The 21829-nt window shown below is 37.4% G+C and overlaps 1 protein-coding gene across 1 annotated transcript in view; it reads left to right on the forward strand.

Moving 5' to 3' along the window:
* Nucleotides 1-21829, forward strand: part of TACC2 (transforming acidic coiled-coil containing protein 2) — a 133436-nt gene that overhangs the window by 90293 nt on the left and 21314 nt on the right. Inside the window, exons 8-16 of the mRNA XM_067299616.1 lie at nucleotides 4067-5387; nucleotides 8735-8770; nucleotides 10233-10293; nucleotides 11360-11567; nucleotides 15517-15578; nucleotides 16430-16545; nucleotides 17319-17490; nucleotides 18922-19062; nucleotides 19985-20074. Of these exons, the coding sequence (XP_067155717.1) occupies nucleotides 4067-5387; nucleotides 8735-8770; nucleotides 10233-10293; nucleotides 11360-11567; nucleotides 15517-15578; nucleotides 16430-16545; nucleotides 17319-17490; nucleotides 18922-19062; nucleotides 19985-20074 (2207 nt within the window). The remainder of the gene's footprint in view (nucleotides 1-4066; nucleotides 5388-8734; nucleotides 8771-10232; nucleotides 10294-11359; nucleotides 11568-15516; nucleotides 15579-16429; nucleotides 16546-17318; nucleotides 17491-18921; nucleotides 19063-19984; nucleotides 20075-21829) is intronic.

The raw sequence follows: 21829 nt of genomic DNA on the forward strand, positions 1-21829 counted from the left end.
CAGAAAAGTGCACTATTTGCACTGTGGTACAGGATACCCCAAGATGCTGCATCCTCGGTCCTTCACAGCGTGGGTACCTTAGTGTTCAGAGAGGAAGGGATGCAGGTATAGAAGAAACTGCAGGTGAGGAAGAGAAAAGCAAAAAGTGATACTACATCAAAATGAAACAGGTTCTGCCCTTGCTTTGGCTACCTCTGTAGCTTTTTCTGCAAGTACTGCTGATAACTTTCTGCATTTTTTTCCTAAGGCTGTAAGAAGATAGACTCAGATATAAGCCATAATACTAGACTTGATCTAAACTTATGAATGCCTCCTATCCTTTCATATTCGATATAAAACAGCGGTGATAGTAATGTCATAAAAATTTTGATTTCCTCATCAGTGGACAAATCAGACCACATGCATGAGATTTGTTACTGTTCAGACTACTTTGTGTTGTAGGTTTTTGTTTTTGTCTTTTAAAGAAGGCTGAGTTAAATGAGGTATTTGTCTACCTCAGTGCTGCTGCAGGACATTGAAGCTTTTCTATCATGATCTGAAGTGCTATCAAAATCTAGGTGATTATAATGTACAACAAAAACAGAAGTTAACATCTCTGTAATTGCTCATAAAAATAAATTAGTGGTTCTTTTTTGATGATACCAACAATAGAAGATGTTTTTTATTAATGCGAACAGTTTGGGTTTTTTTATAATAGCCTTCTAGCTTCCTTTTGCTTCTGCCATAGTAGGTGATAGATGAAAATGCCAAGCATTAAACACTTCATCCAGCTCTTGCTTAGAATTCTCACTGCCTTGATGACAGAAGTCTGATCTTTTTTTTTCTTCATACCTGATCCAGACAAACTTTCCCTAAAATTATAGAATTTTCCTTGAGGAAGGAGCAGAATTTGGACCTTTGTTTTTAATGAATGTAATGGGAGGTTTTTCAGGGATCACCTGCTCTTTATGACAACATAACTTCCCCTACTGTAGCTCATGAATCAGTTGTCCATGGAATGCTTTATAGTATCTGATATCTACCTGGGGGCATATGCTACCAGTATAATTTGTAGTGGCCTGTCAGTATATTGTTATGGGCCAATGCAAGGCATAAACCTTATTTAAAACCTCTTTCTAGGGCCTCTTCCCAGGGCAAATCTTGCCTTAATTTACATAGATATGTTTGTATTGTAGCACATTCCTTTGTGATCAAACTTCATTTTAATAAAATACTGTAATTAATAATATTATTTTGCTTAATTCTACAATGTAAAAAGATAAATTGCACTGCTGTCTGGATATGCTTTTAATGCCAGGAAAGAATGGTCTTAAAATCTCTTTGTACTAAAAAAGCTGTGTTGTTTTGCAGTAGTGGGTACCATTCATGTTTTCCTCTGCTGCCTTTCTACTGTTAGTAGTGTGGAGTCAATTCTGATGTAATGCAGGAAGAGTAGTACAATAACAGCACTTCATTTCTACCAAAAGCTATGTTTTCTCATACAATTTCACATATTGTTTCATAAAGAAACAATAAAAATATCACAGTAGTGACTCAAGCTGCCTTCTACAGAAATCTATACTATAAGGAGAGGATTTGGTTAGGAGGAAGTTATGAAATGAGCAATTAAATAAGATTAAAGTGCTGCGCTATATGTGGAGCACACAGAATTTGAATAATGTTTTAATTTGAATAGCTGGAAAACATTGTACATTCTCTGCTTCTGTGATGTATTCCTAACCCCAGCTCTACCACTTCTGTGTCTCTGAGATTCTAAGTCCTGCAGGGCATTAACTCGTTTATTTTTTTTACATACATGTTGTACTGACTTTGAACAAGGGGGCCTCAATCCTATTGAGGCTTTTGGCGCATGCTGTAATGAAAACAACAAATGATTTTCTGAAGACTTCCTGTTCAGATCCCCCTTTAATTTCATGCTGACCTAGATTTGTACTCCACTGACATATTAGAGAGATGCCAGTGTTTATTTTAATGTATTCCATCTAAGTGTCTTCCATTCTCTTTTGGTGTAAAATGTACAGATTACTCCCCTTAACAGAAGTCTGATGGGGAGTGTGTGTGTGTGTGTGTGTGTCTGTCTGTGTCTGTGAAATGAACACCAGCACAGCTGGCCAGCCAGGTCTATTTAATAACCATTCAGCCAGACTGAAACCGAGCACAACCCTGTGGAGATTAAGGAGAAAAATATACTCTCCTGAAGTACTTTCACCTCATTAGTATTAATTTACCAGAAAAGCATAGTAAAACATTATTTTTAACTGATGTAACTGAGTAAATTTTACAGTCTTAGAAACTGTGTAGCTGTCATTTCTTTGAAAATCTCTGAAAGTGCTTGATGCCACTCTAAGGTGCTTCTTGGGGAAATGTATCTGATTTCTTCAAAGATTTCGGTTCTTTATATTCATAAATAATAATTCTTGTAATCTCTATGCAGACATATAACTTCCTAAGACACAAAAAACCCCTCTTTTTTTCTGTTCTTAATCCATTCATAGCTTCTGACTAAAAGTAATTATTAATTGTCTGTGCTGCCTTGATGACAAACATTAATGAATGTAACTGGGCAAAATGGAAATTAATTTGCAAAACGTGTCAAGATTGAAATGAAGGAGATGTGTAGAAATTTCCCTGAGTTGGTTTAAGGATGAGCAAAGCATTCATTTTTGGTTTGACTGTATTTTTCTCTATAATTGTAGAATACAAGCATTGAAAGCATGAAAAATCCAAAATTGCTTCAAGAGGAAATACTGCAGCATTTTGCTGCTGTGCTCATCAGGGAGAGCTCCGCCGCTAGGTACAGGCCAGCTAGCTTACAATAGCTTGGATTGTCTCTTTAGAACTGGAGGGATTTCCCAGCTCTCTGATACCCTGGTTGGGGCACGAATAACACTGGTGAAGGTGACTGACTGACTGTCACGTTCACATACATGGCAGTACAATGACAGCAGGGACATACCATATTTGGGATTTGTAAAACATTTTGATAATGAACTTGAACGTGTTGGAAGGCAGAAATGACCATCATCTTAATTCTTTCCTAGCTATATGTTTTTTTTACCTTTTAGATATATACTGTATATTTTTCTGCTTTGTCCAATGTAGTTGTATCCCAAGTAGAGAGACCTTTATAAACCCTTTTAGAATTCCATTCAATAAGCAAATCTTTAATTACAAAGAAAAGATTTTTGGCTGAAGAGTTTTAGCCTATAATTCTGTGTATAAAATTCTTTTTTCATCATTGAATTAAAACTACACTTTGAGAAATCTGTTTTAAATTATCTGTGGTTTCTAGTGGTCTTTCTTATGGAAGACTTGCAATTGAGAATATTTGTACAGTTGTCTGGTTGACTAATTTTCTTATCTTTACCGTAATTTATTTCATATGAAATTTTCAGTGATTCATGGTAAAAATGTCTCATTATAAATTTGGAATTATGAGGTCAAAGTGGAATGTATTGACTGCTTGGGGCAGAAAAAGGAGCAGCGTTGATGGGCTGTGGAGAGGAAGTCACGTTCCATAGATTTTTCCTCTGGGAAATTGGTGAAAATAGCTCATGAGAAGCAAAACTTACGGATCAACATGTAATTGCTGAAGGACCAGGCAATTCAGGAAATTTACTGCAGAAGAGCTCTGACATAATTCAGTGGACTCTTTATGATAGTATACAATGTGAGTGATAAAGTGCTCGATGTTCAGATTTTCTGGTATTTGGCATGTGTTATGGTTATATCCATGTCTCTGTCCTCTAAACTAATTCTCACTTAGTTAAGCTCTAGAGGCTTTTACAAGTGCCTATTTTGTATTTTCATGAAATTTGCCTTGAATCCTTTAGTGGAAAGAACAGAACTGATTCTCCTCCCTACTCTTCCCCTCCATCAATCTAGACTATGTATTGCAATTATTGCTTCAGTTTGTATGTCCTTTAATCATTTCTTGGTCCATTTGTATGATTTGAACCTTTTGCTTTATTTTTTATTTATATTAATATTAGATTATAGTAGAGCTTACTAAGCTCTGATTTTTAAAATGTTTATAATTCACCAAGTGTTGTGTTTGTTCCCACAGGATTATGTTCAGAATCTGTATCCATAACTGATGTGTCACACAGTGAATCAGTTGAAGAAAGCCCTTTCCGTCCCCCTTCCCATTCTTTTTCCACTGTGTTCGATGAGGACAAGCCAATAGCCAGCAGTGGAACTTACAACTTGGACTTTGATAACATTGAGTTGGTTGATTCGTTCCATGCCTTAGGACCGAGCTCTCCAGAAACTAAGAATCGTGACCCCAAAGCGAATGTACGAAGAAAGTCTACTGATTCTGTCCCAGTTTCCAGATCTACATTATCTCGGTCTCTTAGCTTGCAAGCTAGCGATTTTGATGGAGCGTCTTACCTTGGCAATAACGAGACACTAACACCGGCAGCAGATGTATACGGTACTGGTTCAAGCAGTGCTTCTAGTACCCTCAAGCGAACAAAGAAACCCAGGCCAGCTTCCCTGAAAAAGAAGCAATCAGCAAAAAAGCCTCTAGAAGCTCCACCAGTGAAGGAAACACCACAAGAACCATCTGACCTTAGCCAAGTAGATTCTGCCCCAGGTGAGGAAAAAGCAGTATCTGAAACAAAGGTTGACTCAGTAAAACCTGAATGTACTGAACCTTCTAAAATCTCTGCTGAGACACAGGAGGCCCCAGCTGTGCCTGAAGGATCCCACCCTTTAGATCCAGACAGTTTTGAAGGGATTAGTGCATTTAGCGCCGGAGGCAGCAAAGTGCAAAACTCCCCCACTGCCAATAAGAAAACACTACCTCTTACAACGGCACCCAAGGCTGTGGAGGTGACTCCACCTGACACTGGAGGACAAGAAGACCCTCCAGTCAAAGGCCCTGCAGTGAGGCTCGAATTTGATTATTCTGAAGAAAAGAGTGCCAGTGAAGACCAGCAAGAGAGCACTCCTGCTCCCAAAAAAGTAGGTAAAAAGCCTGGTGCCAAAATGCCACTACGGAGGCCAAAGACTAAAAAGTCAGTGGAAAAGCTTGAAAATGCTCCAACTACACCAACCAAGTCACCCGCTGATCCAAATGACATCCCTATCACAAAAGGCTCTTACACTTTTGATATTGACAAGTGGGATGATCCCAATTTTAACCCATTCTCTTCTAGTACGAAAATGCAAGAATCTCCCAAATTGCCTCAACAAACCTACAATTTTGAGCCAGACATGTGCGAGGACTCTATTGACCCTTTTAAGTCGTCTTCTAAGATAGCCAGCTCACCTTCTAAATCTCCAGCATCTTTTGAGATACCAGCCAGTGCCAATGAAACAAATGGAACCGAAGGAGAAAACTTAAATAAGCCCGCAAAAAAGAAGAAGACACCACTAAAGACGTAAGTTAAAGAGCACAGATGTTTCTGGATTAGGAGCACATCCTTATAGTTATACCAGTTTTCTATTTGAATAGAGATAGGAACATTGAGTGTTATTAACTGGACAACTGGACTCATGTTTGGGGTCTGTACATGCCTTCGCTCAAACTGTTATCTCCACAGCTTGATGTTTCCAGGCCAAATGGGGAACCAGAGAGATGTCAAGCCAGATTAAGCCACTGGATTAGCAGTAGGCTTTTTGAAGTTTTGGGGTCCGGTGTAGCTTTGAATGGGATCAAGTTTGAGTCCTACCAATTTTGTGCCAAACTTTCTGTGACCTCATCTTGGGTGCTAGATACTGTTTGAGCTAGGTAAAAGTATTCACACAAATAAAGATTGTTATATGAATTAAAGTTTTTGAGAGTGGAGCATGGAGCAGTAAGGCAAAGACAAATCTGCCATTGAATCCAGTGGGAAGATGGTTTTATGCAGTGACTTGCAATATTTAAAAGAAAATAAACTGAAACAGAAAATTGTAGTATTCCACAAAGTGAAATAATGTTTTCTGTTGTTGTTGTTGTTGTTTTTAATACAAGACTATACATTTTGAACAGCTTCCTTTCTGTGAAACAGTGTACAAATATCCTAAGGGTAAAAATCTCCTAAGCTGCTACATGTTAAGCAAATATCTCATTTTTAGACAGATTTGACAAACTGCAGGATGAATTTTCTGGCTGCTGTATCTAGATATTTGGTAATTAAACTTAATGGTTAGTTGTATTCCTTCCATTGTTAACTTGCTGGAGTACATGTTCTGCAATCATACCCTTTCAGATACGGGTTTTTTTGAGTTAGTAATCACCAAGTTTATATCCCATTTATCTGAAATCTATCTCCTGTGTTTCTGTAAGAAAATATCTCTCTGCATGTCCCTTATGGTTTAAATGTGGTAGCTAACTAACAAAATTGTGACTAAAAATTGACAAAAACCTGGCAATTTGAAGATAAGTTACTGCAAAGCAGTGCAAAAAATGACCTCCCTTATGGAGTGAGAGATTGTTCAGCTGTTTTCTGAGTAGTCTGCTATCCTCCAGGCTTCTAAATCAAGTCCCTTGACAGATTTGAAGTAGTTTGTGCCCTTTTTCTTTAGGTTATTTTTTGAGGGAAGAGCTTAGTTTTTTCTGATGGTGCTTCGTTTTGAGATATGCCTGAAGTTTGGGGCAAATGAAGGAAGGAAATAAAATACATGCTAAAGCTGAGACATTTTTCTGAGCCTGTAGTCCAAACTAGTTTGGTCCAAACCCAGAAGACTGAAAGTCTGACTGAAAGAGAGGGACGATTTGGATTTCACCTGTGAAGACTAGAGGGAGAAGGAAGAATTTTGATATCATCAGAGGCTGATGTCTGATATTTACAGCCAGCAGGAGTCTCCTTATGTCTTCCAGTGGCTTTAGTGGAGTTGATAGACCCTGTATAAGCCCATTGAGTCTGTTCATCAGTTGTGAATATTAGAATCAATTACAAAGTTAGTAATTTGGGGACAACATGAATTTACAAGGGGTTAAGTTTGTAAAACCGTCCCTTTTCTTGGAAAAATCCATAACAGGAAGGCCTTATCCTGCAGTCTCAGAGTTCACTGCTGGTCTTTATCATGCTGTAGAAGTTAAAACACTCTGGAGCAGGGCTTACAATTGCTTGTATTGAGGGATTTACAGGAATTCTCTGCCCTTGTTTGGGACTGCTTTCACTATATTATGTTTTATGTCTCCTTGCTGCAGCCCCATAACCTACTTTTACAAGTGGTTTCTCACAAAGAAGCGAATCTGCATATTAATACACATTGCTGCCTGGAGCCATAATACTTTTTTGAAGGAAATTAGCCCTGGGCTTGTTGGGGGATACCATGGGAAGCAGTGGCTGTATCTGCATCTCTCTGTCCCTAGTCTCTCCTCTCCCCAGAAAGGGCCTCTGGTGTGACTCCTCCATGGGGTCCGGTGCTGGAGAACCCCTGCCTGGTAGGGAGACAGCCTGGAGGGCCCTCCTGGGCAGTGCTCCTTGAGTGGGACAGCAGAGAAAAGCCAGTGCAAAATACTTCAGCTCTGAGAGGCAGAAAAGAGTGTGTCAGAATTAGGAAATGATGCTGTAGTATTTCAGGACTTCTAAAAGCCTAATTAATGGATAATTTTGCAGAGCCAGAGGTTTTTATGAGCGCTATTGAGGGGCACAGAAATAAAACCCTGTATGAAAATGTGTTCTTCAAGAGGAAAGATGGACGGTGATTTCTGTATTAGACCTATGGGAGGTGAAGGAGACAGGCGTGAGCTCTAGCCACTGCTAGGCTTGTACTAGGTGGAGTCTGTGCCATTCAGTAAGTCTTATAAATGTTAAAATCAACGAAAAAATGGTTATTATTCTTTAATAAAACAAGAAGCGTTCTAAGAGCTGACTTCTGTATGAAAAGGTGCAATTTTAGAATGGATGTCAGCTTGACGGAAGTTATTCTCTGGTCATGTACCTAAATGCCAAACTGTTCTGCAATAGATATTCTTGCTCAGATGATACTAAATCTGATGGCTCCTTAATACCTGCCTATAAAAATAGGTGGCTTGTATAAACATTAGGCTCCATATTGTTGGCTGATTGGAGGCTGTGTTTAGAAATGGAAGGTGTCAGCTTTCAAGAGCATCCTGCATGAAGGGAGTGGAGCTGAAGTTGCCAAGCTTAGAAGTAGATGAGAACTTTTCTAAGCCTCAGTTACTTGGCAAGGTTTGCTTCTGTTTTCAGGGCAATCAATTTGGTCTGTCAGAACACAAACTTAGATTTCACCAAGAGCCAAAATATATGAAGATTTAAAGAAATGTAATTTTCTTTCTTGACTTAGGTAAATAATTTGAAACACTCAGTCAAGTAGCTTTTTCTGTGCTATCATAACAGATCAGTAGACATAAAGTCTTGTATAACTGCTTTTTCCTTAAGCTTAACTGCCACTCAAGAACACTTTCTACATCCCATGTAATAACAAATGCTGTGTTTGGGGGGGGGGGAAGCAGGTGGCTACCATCAAATAAGGCAAGCACATTTAGTATGTTCATAGGAATTTAACTCAGAGCTCTCAGCTTTGAAAGATGTGTTTTGTAAGATGAAAGCATGTCAAAAGTGTAACACTGGATTTAAAAACATTAGAGGATTTAAGAATGATTATTTTTTTCTCCCCATCTATTCCACAACAAAAAGTAGGGATTAAGATTATACAGGTAGAAAATATGCATGATCAGATTGCTATAACACATTAACAGAGTATTTGTAGGTATATCCTTTTTGTCAGTTCCTTCTGTCTGTCTCTCTTTTCTTTGTCTTCTTTGTCTTAGGATGGTAGAAGATGTGATGTCTGTATGTTCTCTGTTGTAAGTAATTCTAAGCTAACAATTCAAGTTTCTTCTTTGATTTATGGGCTTTTTAATTTTACTTATTTATTTTATAGCATGATCAGTTATTCTTCAGCATGAAGCTTTTATGTTAACTACATCATTTTACTGGCACATGTGAAAGCTATTTTAAGTAAAATGCCTGGCTGTGAATGAGTTTGAGGAATCTATTACCTCATTATGTTTGCCTGTCAAATAAAATCCTCATTTTAAAAGTATATAGATTTCATATCTTTTGGCTAATACATGAAAGTTTTATTTCTCTTGTTAATTTAAATGATAGAATACAACATTGTAGAAATGTTTCTCCTTCTTAAAGGAATAAGTTACCCTAATTATTTCTGGCGTCATAACTAGATAATTAGCAGCATTGAATATACTAATATTCAACTGTCCAATTTATTTTCCCCTATAGATAGATGGTATTGATTTACTTTCTATCAATTGAAACTCTTCATTATAATTTTTAGCATTTATCTTGCCATTCATTGATCATCAGGAGGAGCTGATGGGCAGTAATTTCTGCCACTGCACCTTGGTTCAAACATTAAATCTTTATCAAGATTTGATGTGAAATTTTTTTGCTTCTTCTAGTTAATAGCAAAAATGTATTTGATTAACTCTGTCCCTATGCATTAAAAGAGCTGGTAGATACTTGGTTTATTTCCTGGTTAGGAAATATTTTTAACTGATAGTGAACAAACCTAAGGCAACATTCATAACTGTACACCTACACATAGTGTATATTCTTCATTCTATTTGCTTGATTTAACCTTGTGGGGTTTTGAGGGGCTACAGTGTCTGTATTCCCAGTTTGCACTGCAAGCTGTTAGGGGACCCAGAAGCAGAATTGCCATGTTTGTTGCTATATTCATTTTAAGGTGAGGGGTTCCTGTTGTGCATATTTGTAAAGATAGAATGTAGTTCATCCAAAGCATACTGATTTCCTACTTAATCTTAATGATTTATGTGGTTCTTGGAGCTTAATTCCGAAGTTTAGCACAGGTTTCACTCTCGGATCATTCTTGTAAAGATGTGTTTTGGACCTTATATTCAGATGGGAAACTGAAGCAGACAGAAGCTAAATAATTTGCTTAAGGCCACTGAGGATGTCTGCAGTGGAGCAGGGATTTGATTTACCCTTGCCGTGAAATTATACCTCTGTTCTATAAATATGGTAGCATGAAAAAACTTTTTCAGTGAATCTACAAATATGTCAATCCTGCTTTCCTCAGCTTTTGGGAGTCAAGGCCTGTTCCAAATGCATGATAAGAATACGTACCTACAGCATGTTTCTCTGTGGTGCCACTGCCAAATAAATGGGAATTTAAGGCAGAAGGGTTTATAGTGGTTGCATTTTCTGTAGCTGTCTCTTGCTAAGTGTAAAATGACCTGATTCTCTATGGTATTACTGTGTTAACTGTTTTAATTTTGCTTTTAGTGATACATTTAGGGTGAAAAAGTCACCAAAAAGATCCCCATTATCTGATCCTCCTTCTCAGGTAAAGTACTGCATTGTTTTGATGCCTGTGGTTTGTGGTCTTGTTAGGGGTAAATAAGAGAAATTTGATATATGTTACTGTATAATTCTACTTTCTATAATAAAAAAGTTTTAGTAAACAATATTAGCATATTGATGTCCCAGGTATAGTGCATTGGGCTGTAGTCATAACGTATTAAAATTTTGGTCTCTCAAAGCATGTATTCAGTGTCTATTAGACCTAGTGTTTGCTCTGGGAATTCCAATTAGACTGTTAGTGCATATGCTTTGGAAAGACCCACATTACAATGGAAAGGCAATATGATTAAATACCTTCAAGTTAGGTATTATTCTGAAAAATTAAACTGGCTATCCACCCTGAAATTTTTAGATTAGGAAGTAATAAACTAAGTGCGTACAATTGGTAAGCTGGAAGGAAAATAGAAATAAAATAAGTCGGCTGATCTACCAGGATCATGTGCTTGGATGGTTTTACTCCTTGTTGCAAACAGCTGGCAGGTGGTTTTCCTGGAAGAGGAGTTAACAAAAGCTGTTCTGTGTGTAAACGCCTAACTGCTTTGATATGGCACAATTCTTTTCATGCTGTTGTTCGTCTTTGCACAACCCAACCTACCCTTTTATTTATGCTGATGGACAGCACAGAAGTGTCTTGAGAAAGAATTCATGACCTCAGAGACCTATGAAGGCCTGCTACTATGAGGGAAGTCTAAAAAGTCAGTTTTGCTAGTCAAAGACTTCAGCCATGGATGTGTGCTGCTTATGTCAAGTGCCTAACATTTAAATGACTGGATTTTCTTTCTTCCTTGTTATCAGGGCAGCTTTGCACTATAAGTATTTATCATCAAAGAGTTTAGTTATACTAGGAAAACTTACCACAGTAGAATTCTAAATGCCTTCAGTGTGAAGTGCTTTCATTTTTTTTTTCTTTCAGTACTTTATACAGAACTGCAGTAAAGAGTATGGAATTAAAAAGATAACTAGGGTCAGGCAGAAGAATTCAGAAAGCTGACTACTCAGCATGTTATTTAAAGATAAAAGAATTATAACAGACCCTTGTTTTTATGCAGGATCCCACTCCACTGCCTACTCCAGAAACACCTCCCGTCATATCCACGGTGGTTCATGCAACAGATGAGGAGAAACTGGCATCTTCAGTGACCAGTCAGAAATGGACGTGCATGACTGTGGACCTGAACACGGATAAACAGGACTACCCACAACCCTCTGATCTGTCTACATTCGTTAATGAGACTAAATTCAGCTCCCCTACAGAGGGTATGCTTTATAAGTGATTGGATCCAGCTAATGTTTTCTTTATTGACAAAGGATTTTCAGTTTGTTCTAGGATGTTGGCATGTGCTTTGCTGAATGTGGACTGTAGTGTTTGGGGAGAACAAGATACCTAAAAAAGATACTCTTTGACCAGTCTGGGGAACTTGGCAATTATGCAGATCTGAAAGCTGAAGGTGTGACCCAAGTAGTCTCATCTTGGGTTTTCAAGAAAGAATAGAGAGGAATCTTAAAGGAAAATGAAAGGGGCCTTCACAGAAAATTATCTTTTGCTTTGCATGCTTAATTATAGGTGTACTCTATTCTTCAGTACATGCTACCTGTTCTCACTGTGCCTTCACAGGAGACTGTGGGCTGATTCTGCTTTTGGTTAATGGTCTTTAATGCAAAGTCGCTGTACTACTGATTTTGTCTAAGCCTGTTTCTTTAACTTGAGTGGGAGAAAATGAAATATAGTACTAAAGGTCTCAGGTTAAAACCCTGGTCCCTGGGTTAAAACTTCTGCTCAAAGTTTGTGTATTACATAAAGACCCTCAACATACCATCTCCCTTTCACACTTTTGGGATCCAGGTTTTTTCATGCATAAAAAATGTCCAGGATATCTCCTGTGTAATCATTCATGTGCCACATAAAATCTTATTCTATATCTGCTTATTCTATGTCTGCTTATTAAGATTTTTATACTTTTGCCTTCCAATCTAGTTGCAATCTAAAGCTGGAAATTTGAAATTTCTGTTAGCAGAACTGTTGTTTCAGGTCTGTGAAATGTGGAAGACAGAATATAGCCACTTGAACATTTGTTTGTGGCCCCCATTGGGATTAATGGAAGAAATAGTGCTTTGTAACATCTACTCTAAGGGCATATTTTCAGCTTTGTGGGTGGGAGGATTGTATGAGTTTAATTTAGCTTTAATTTTTTTCTTCTTGATCAGACTTAATTTTTTCCCTCACCTTTTGACCCATATCCCAGGCTACTACTAAAGCTATGTTATACCATTTTAGACCAGGTCTCTAAGGAGTTTCTGCCTGATTAAGATCTATGAAGGTTTTAGGTCAGATGTGTTTGACATTAAAACATGAATAATCACACTGGTTTTAATGGGACTGCACATGTTCATATGCGCATGCCAGGCTGCAGGGCCTGGGCTGTTTGGAAATCTGAGTCTCCCATTTAGATAAGTATTTAAGTCTGGATAATCCATTTGATTTTATTTGTCAAATTATAATTTGGTTCCATTTTAAACAACAGGTTCACCTCAGATTCATTTAAAAAAAAAAGTCAATATGTAATTTTTAAAAAATACTCATTCGGGCAAATGGAAATTATATGGAAGGAAATGGAACAAAGGAATAGTGAGAGATATTCTAAGGCAATCATCTGAGCTATCAAACTGGTAGAAGAAAGTGAGCAAAGCTCCTAATTAAATGCTAATTGTCTTGTCTCATGTGTGCTGGATGGTATATTCAGAGTTTCAGATTACATGCTAATTATAATCAACAATGCTTCCGCTTTTCAGATCTCTTAAAAATAATAATTTTTTTTCCCTTGACAGTTCAGCTTCTGCTGCTTTGAGAAATTTTTGAGTAATTCCAGGGCTGTTTCTCAATGCAGGTATTTTTACCCTTCCCAGACACTGGTGTGACTGTTCGCCTGTAACCTGACACTGCTTTTGTACAGATACAGCCCAGCTAGTGAGTTAGCCAATACATCCAGCTCTCATCTGTTGCGTGCTCTGCTTATAAGTGCTGCGATTTTCGTGTTTCACGGACCATAAATAAGCTGTAATTATTAGCAGAAAATTCTGATGTAATCTTGCAGCTATTTGTAGGAGGAGGTGGAGGACATCACTTAGTAAGTCTATTGTATGCATTTATAAAAGATAATTATCTTACATCACAGGATATCCTGGGCATTTGCAGATTTTTAAATGTATAGAAGAAAACTGAAGCCTAAGATTTTGTATGGGAGATGATGTCTTACAGGAGATACCTTGTAGAGAGGAGTTGGTGTTGCTGGAAACCTCAGAGACTAGTGAGACAAAACAAATAGTCTTTAGCTAGATGTGTTATTACTTTTGTTTCTAGTTGAAGTCTTTCCATCCGTGTTCTGCATTTCTAAATCAGTAAAGTTAAATATGTGTTGTCCCAAAAGTCAATTTGGATTGCCATTGCAGGGCCGCTACCAGCAATGCAGGCAGATGCAAAATTATTGCCATCTGTGCCAGCAGAGGACAGTGGAAGTACGTCTCCTGTCTGTGAGGTGTGTTTGTATGCTCACTCACAGGTTGCTTTCTAGGTTTATAAAGCTGCCCCATAAAGATTTTGTGATGCAACTGACTGGGCTGTATTTGAAGATAAATGAAATACAGAAGGACAGTTACAAAACACTGGAAATTGCTGTCTGGTATTTCATGATTTCTCCTGCAGTACTGTACCCAGAAGGTGATTTTCATCTCTTCATTTTGGTTTATTTTTGCTTTTGCTAGGAAGAAGCATGTGTCTGATACCAGGAGCTTGTCCATCCTGCCTGGATTCCTATAACTGCTAAAAACATACAGTGCCAGGCATTTAAACTGGAGGAGCCTGCTACTATAGCATTCTCTTTAGTTAAAATTTTTTTATTAGTATCTCCCAAATGTAAGAGATACTGTGAGATTGTGGCTGTTTCTCTTCAGTGGCTATCTTACAGAATACATACACTTGTGGAATTACACTGTTTGTCCACTGCAGTGCTTTTTTAGTATACATTTTTTAAGCATTGTAAATTCACTTTGCACCCTCCAAAACTTTTTTTTAAACAAAAAGAAGTAAAAAATTTTCTTTAGGGTTGGTTCATTTTTAAAGACTACATGTTTTAATGACAATTACCATCTTCCTGATACAAGCCCTGCTTTTCAAAAGCTGCCCAAATCTAGCAGGATTTTTGCACACATTTTTATCTTAATGTAAATGCTAGTGTGCCATTCATTAGAACTTATCTATAATAGAAATTAAATTAAATATGTAATTTAGTGAATTAAATTCATGGCAACTGAGTAAAATACAGCATTGGGAAAATACTTTTTTAAATTTTTAAATAAAGGCATCATTCAACAAAGTCTTTACTTTTATTTGGGTGCAGGAGGGTATGCTCTCCTTTCCGTTTTGCTGTGTTTTATCTGTGTCTTCAACTATATCAGCTCAATACTGGTGACCATGGATTGGAAAGAAATGCTGGTTATTCCCTCTAGTGTAATTCAGAAATTAGAAGTAAAATAGCAGTAAAGATTTGCATTTTTGTTAGGGTTTAGATTTAGGGTTCTTTGTAAGTCTTCCTGCCTTAAGCATTTCCTGTGTAACTAAAACGTGAAAAGCGTTGTAAGCTGGGCTGTTGTCTAACCCTTTGTTCAATGAGCTTTCAGGTATTTCATGTATCTTTTTCTTTTTTTTTTAATCTCAAGTGACATCACGGTAGTCATTCTTGATTAAGATCTGCATGATATACCTTAAGAAACAGAAAGTATTTGATTACTCATCAGCTTGCAAAATCTTTTGGTTTACATTAAAGGAAACCAGGATCAATGTTACAAACCATTGAAAAATATGTTTTCTGTGATAAGATAACATGATAGACGGAAGTTTCAAAGTGCTCTGAAACTTTGTTAATATTCTGGACTCTAAGACAGAATCTTGGGCGGAACAAATTGATAAAGCTGGAATTTTTCAGGCAAATGAATTTGCCTGAAATGTGTCATAGGTTCATTGTTGAAAATCAAAGCACAGTACAGCTTGTGCTGTCTCTCTGTATATTCTATTTTTAATGTCTTGTAGAAAAACATCAAGATTAAAATTTCAGAATGGGGTGACCCTTGTAAATGAGATGAGATCTCATTTACTTATGCAAAAATCATTTTATGGCACATATTTAATGGCTCTTTTTTGTTTCTGTTGCAGAATTGGAATATGGCAACTCATATGAAATAGAATATATGGAGAAAATAGGCTCCTCTGTGCCTGTAAGTTCTCACTTCCATTTCCATTCATTTGCATTCTCATGTCATAATGTACTGTCTTGATAATGCCATCAGCCTCACTACTCCTTCAATTAATTATAGCACGCCTGCAGCAGATTTGTAAACCCAGTTCCTTTAAATTGGCATAACTGGAATAAATTGCTGTGCTTTGTTGACCTAAATCCAGTACAGTTAGTTCCATTTTGTTATTTTATTTTTAAATTAGTATCATAGTAGTTCTTTTTGGAGATTAAAAGCAGATCACTATTCCCAGCAGTGTAGAGTTCAGAGCTGTCTATACCAGCTATTGAAGTATTGGGGGGGAGGGAACAACAAGAGTGAAACTTCTGAGAAAATGATGGAGAGAATCAGGAGAGAATACGGAACGAATGTAAAATATGGAATACAGTACTGTACATTATCAGTGGTTTTGCCTGACTTCTATTTAATTAATGAATTTGATAGCTTTATTAGATCTAATGTGTGTACATCTGCAGTGGCAGTTGGGAAAATTAAGCATGTATGTGAGGTGCTCAAATTGATAAGAATAAAGTTGATATTAATGAGTGTTTTGGTAACACTAAGTCAACAGATGCCTCTGCCTGACAGGATCAGAAATTTGATGAACTCCAAAGTGGGAGAGGAAGGGTCATTTACAAAGAGTGACCTCTTTAGCCTATGTTCTTTAATTGTTTATTCCTCAAAGGGATCGTCTCGGTATCAGTTAGTGAAGACTGTATTACTGTCCTATATTATTAGTTGTTTATCAAGTCATTGGGTCACTTGAGGCAGTGAATTAATTTTAATGGAGAATGGTTGAGTTGGTTAATGAGTCTTTCCTTTCCTGTTGCCAGCAGGATGATAGCACCCCGAAGAAACAGTCTTTATACTTAATGTTTGATGCACAGCAAGAGAGCCCAGTCAAATCACCTCCTGTCAGACTGTCTGATTCTACAACGCCGTGCTCAGGGTATGTCGCTGCAAACAAATTCAGCAGTGAAAGGATGTCAGAGAAATGGGTTACCATAATAGCGTATACGCAGGCAGTTCTTCCTTTCACTGCTTCTGCTTTTGCCAAATTTTTTGTTTAAAAATAGATTCCCATCTGCGTTCACATATGATGGAGATTACAAGGAAGAAAGGAAATAGGAGATACAGAAATTGTATAATGGGGGGAATAAGGACATGTATTTCTCCTTCATATTCTTACTAAATAAAGTCGCAGTGGCAACTGTTTCTCTAGACTGTGGCTTCCTACTTAAGTTTTTTTCTCAGATACTGAGGTCATTTTAATTTCAGTCTAGAAATCTGATTGCAACTCTTCGCTTGGCCTTTGCAAGCTATATTTTCTGAACAATGAATCTAGTTCTTAATAGCAGGATGTGTGGGTTTTATTTACTTTCAAAAATTGTGCTTGTTAAGGACATCTGTTCTCAGTAAAAGTTGTTTCTTGGGAGAAATTTAGTTCACAATGCCAATGGGGTAAAAAGACAAGTGAGAAATATTTAAGGCATGTGCATGTCCTTTCTGATGGAAATGGGTTTATTTAAATGGCTCCTGTGTGTTGCTTTGAAAGGGTATTTCAAAAATGTTATGAGATATAATGATTTAAAGTTGAGTTGTAATAATTTGTATGTATAAACATATGAAAGTTTTGAAGAGGACTTGCTTAGTTGTTAGCAGAAGTAGAATTATAACAGCCTTGTACTCCACTCTGAAAGTATGTACACAATCTTTCCACAGGTCAAGTTTTGAAGACCCTGAAGCCCAGCAATCCTCTGGAATGAAAATACAACATCCAGCTTCCCGAGTGCTAGCTGCCAGTCAAGAAGCACACTTACAGTCACCTGACAAATCAAAACAGAAAGACCTAGAGTCCATGACTCTAGGAACAGTTTCAGAGACCATTGAAATAGTAAGTAATTTATGATAAGTGTGTGGGAATCATCTTCCTGTAGAAAATTCTTATGTCATGGAAGACAGCACAGTTAGGGCTTGTAAACAGAGTAAAAACTCAGTGTGGTGCTTAAAGATTTTAGTAGCAGCATGTTGACAGGATCCAAACAAGGGAGAAAGTTTGAGAGAACACTAATGGAATTCAGAAGAAATTTCTGAATTCTTGCCATAGCTTAAAATGTTGTGATCTCTTGCTCCAAGTAGATACTCTGAAGGGCTTTTTTCTTACAAGGCTTTTTTATGCTGTGCTTTAACCCAAAATTTTTAGAGATGTTTTGTATATAAAATAGGTATTTTTATATAAAAGTACAGAATTGGTTTGTTCTGTTACATGTGGTGTGGGTTTCAAAGGTTTGTGGTGAGGAACAGGTGCTCTTTCACATTTTTTTTTATAAACTGTTAACTGTATTGATGTCATCTGATGCTGCAGATGTAAAATTCACTTCTTTCTTGATCATTAGAACTCAGTCCTGCTTCCAATTAAATCGCCCTTTTCAGTGGCTTCTCTGGATTGGATTTGAATTAGTGGTCAGCACTTCCTTACTTCCAGCCTGTACTGCATACAGACCTCAGGGTATTGGTTCTCAAATTCATGTAGGTTCCCTTAAGGCTGTCACTTTTCCAGGCAAACTTGTTTCACAAATGCCTACAACACTAAGCATGCTCACCTGTATGACAATATATGATTTACTAAAGAGTCAAAATGAGAAGAAGCTCACTTTAATACTATGCTTAATTGTATACCTTTTTGTTGTTTAACGATGCTGTTGACGTTGTCTCGTAAGGCATTTTTATTAGACTGAAGACTTTCCTCACCAACTGGAGCCTTGGGTACTCAAATCCCAGAGGTCATGTTTTTAACATTCTAATTCTGTCCACCTTCATGTTACATATTTATCCTGATCATGTTATCATAGTGAACGTAATTGAATTTACCCCCTATAAACAGCAAAAGACTTTGCAGGGGCTGCAAGAAGAGTCTTGCTAAGGTTCTTCTCAGTTTGGGTGGTATTCAAAGCTTTTGGACTGCCTTAGAGATACCTGAACTGAGCATCAGGTATTGTTTGAACACAACTCATGGTGTTAGTCTGAAAACTGTTGTAGAAGTATCAGGAATGGCCTGTGACCCATGGTTTGAGAACCATTGCTTTGGAGGTCTTAGTATCACTTACTTCATGTTCCTATCTTGCAAAATTTATTCAGCTTTTAAATTAGGAATAATTATTCTTTATGTCTCTTACACACCTATCAATCATTTGTCTTTGAAAAGGAATCTTCAGTGTGCTGTCAAATTAGTCGGAATCAAAGATTTGCAGACAGATATGTCACTTTAGGCCTTAACTGCTTGGGCAATCTCTGTTACTTATTCTATATCCTCCTTACACTTCAGACATCTCCTGAAGACTCCTTTGTCTCTGCTGATGCTCTTCTCAATAGGATATCTAAGAAAACCTCAATATGCGATCAGCCTGAATATCTAGATCCTGACTTAGCAGAAAAGAACCCTCCAGTATTTGCTCAGAAACTTCAGGTTTGTAGCAGAAATGTAAATGTCAATTTTCCTTTCTTTCTTTCTCTACACAGGTAGGGAATGCTTTACCCTGTCTGAAAGGGGTGAGGGGGAAGGGAAGGGGGATGGAGAAGCAAAATAATAATTTGATTCTTTCCAAAGTAATTTTAGCCTTTTAGGAACTTGAGGGACATAGAGATTTTAATTTAACTATTATCATACGTAAAGTTAAACATAAAACAGTTTCAGCTATCCAATACCATGGACGTGTATGTTTTGTAAAAGTCTTTATAAAGCAAAATCTTTTAAGCTTGAACACAGGACCCAGTGTAGAGGGTTGTCTTGACACCTGGCCTTAGTGCTTCAGTATGCATAGAGTGATTTCCAGAGATTTAGGCCCTAATTCTGCTCTCTGAAGTTAAACCAATACTAGACCTGGGTGAAATGAAAATTAGGCCTGTTTTTCTGCTAAGTTGTCTAATGTAGAATTGGCATGGTGTCTTCTAGAAAAAGGAAATCTTCTGTAGAGCAATTTTGTGTCTCAGGACTTATTTTCTAGAATATTCATATTCAAATTTCAAAATGGCAGGATAAGGTTGCAGTGAGAACAGCAGCTGGCATAAATTCACATAAAGTAAAAATGAAATGAGAGAAAATGTGAAAAACAACTTTAACTTAAGAAAACATTTATTTTGCCCAAAGAGTTGTTAGTCCCTAATGAAAATTGTTTGTCTATATACCTACCTCAAAACTAACCAAAACCTGGGGTTTTGTATAGATGTTCTCATCATGAAAAGAACATGGGATGTGTGTGTGTCATCCAGGAATTGTCATCACAATGCATTAAAATATAGTCTTCCTTTTTGGAACATGTTAAACATTTTCAGTATGTTCTTAATATTTTTTTTTTTCTGTGGATTGCTCATAACCAAACACTTGACAGGAGGAGTTAGAGTTTGCCGCAATGAGGATAGAAGCACTGAAGTTAGCCAGGCAGATTACCCTGTCTTCCTTCTGCTCCTTAGATGCCGAGGTATCTGTTTTATGCCTGCTGTGTGTGTGTGCGCACAGATTAAGAAACAGAGTGCTGCATTTTCTTTAACAATAAGGTAACTAAGCCTCTCTGAGTGCAGCTTGAAGCTGTGTGCACCTGAAGTGTCTGTGACACCAAAGCGCATGCTGAAAGCAGTAGTGCACACAAAAAAGCTGTCACCTGCTCCACTCATGGAGTACCGCCACATTCATATTCACAAAAGGCAGGTTTGAAGGCAAGAAGCAGGCATGTATCTATCACAGGAGACAGTCAAATTCTGCAGTTACATGGCCATTCAGTTTTTATTTACAGCAAGATTTGTCCTAAAATGTTTGATGACAAAACAGGTACCAAACGTACTTCTTACAAAGATGATACAGATTTTGCTGTTGCGGCATTTTGCCTGGTCATTTCAGGTTGAAATCAGACCTCTTGATACTCAAAGTTAAGAAGTGGCAAGTTCAAGCAGCACCCCACTTCGGGCTCCTGAAGAATGGAACTCCAATGGTTTTGGAAGAGCTCTAGAGCTTTCGGGGAAAATGGCCTCCCCCACACAAAGTGTCTTCATTCATAAGATCTAAAGCTTTTTTAATTGCTGCTTCTATAGCATGCTGGTTAGAGCCTCATCAGTGTCAGAGGGACATTGTCAATGTGACACTGCTCTAGGATGCATGTGATCCTCACTGTGTTTGGAACTAGACTAAAATGCTAGCTCTGTGTACTGCATTTGATGGTTAGCCAGTTTATGATGCCTTTTATGGTGCTCTTAACAAAAAAGTCAAAAGCCAAAAAGCGTTAGTGACTTTCTTGGAATGTGGTATCAACAGGATGTTGACAGTGTGGCAGCATCCTGATACAATGAGACATTTTATTCCAAACGAGGAGAATGCACTTCTGATGTATCGTTCACCAGTGACCTTTCTCTTGTTATACTGGCCATTAATAAGTCAGTGGCAAACCTTTTACCTGGTCCTGTATCATCTTAATGTTCGAGTAGTAGTTCATTGCATAATAACTACATTCGGGCTGGTTATAAAGTAGAATGTCTTGGTGCTTTAAAGATCAACCATAAAGTAGCTGATTCATAAAGTTTTTTTTTAGATGAACTGTACTTTGATTTAAAAAGTGATGAATGGTTTGATTATATTTGATTTTTTGTGCTTATCTTAAATAGCCCATGAGCTAGCCATTTCCATGATGTGTGTATATTTACCAAAATGAGCTCATTCCTTACAGATTTACAGATGTTTTAAAGTATATGGCCATAATCTTCATTTTTTTAATCAAGAAAACCGTGCTGTTGTCTTCAGTGGAAACTGAGCTTATTTTTCTAATTAGGAATAGAAAGAACAAAGAGGAGGGACTGAAAAAAATAAATACCATTTTCATGTTTGAGCACTAATGTGTGCAACTATCCCGTTGCTCTGTTGTCCTGAGTGGTCTGTCTCAGAAAAGGGTGAGATGGGATCACTCAGCTGCTTTCTCCCCTCCTTGTCTTTCCAGCACTCTGCTGTAATGTGCAGCAGTCAGGCTCTCCAGCATCAGAAAACTTGAGATGAAACACATAATTATATCTAGATGCTCTTTACGGGTTATACAGAAAACTTCTGTTAGATATTTGTATTCTTGCTACTAGCCAACACAGCAGAAATTTAAGAAAATTAAAAATTCAGAAACTTGTTAGATTGTTCTATCTTAAACAGAAGACTGTAGATTTGTGTGTATGTGAATCCTTGTGTGTTACCCCGGAAAGAT

The sequence above is a fragment of the Apteryx mantelli genome, chromosome 7 (assembly GCF_036417845.1).
Source record: "Apteryx mantelli isolate bAptMan1 chromosome 7, bAptMan1.hap1, whole genome shotgun sequence".
NCBI lineage: Eukaryota > Metazoa > Chordata > Aves > Apterygiformes > Apterygidae > Apteryx > Apteryx mantelli.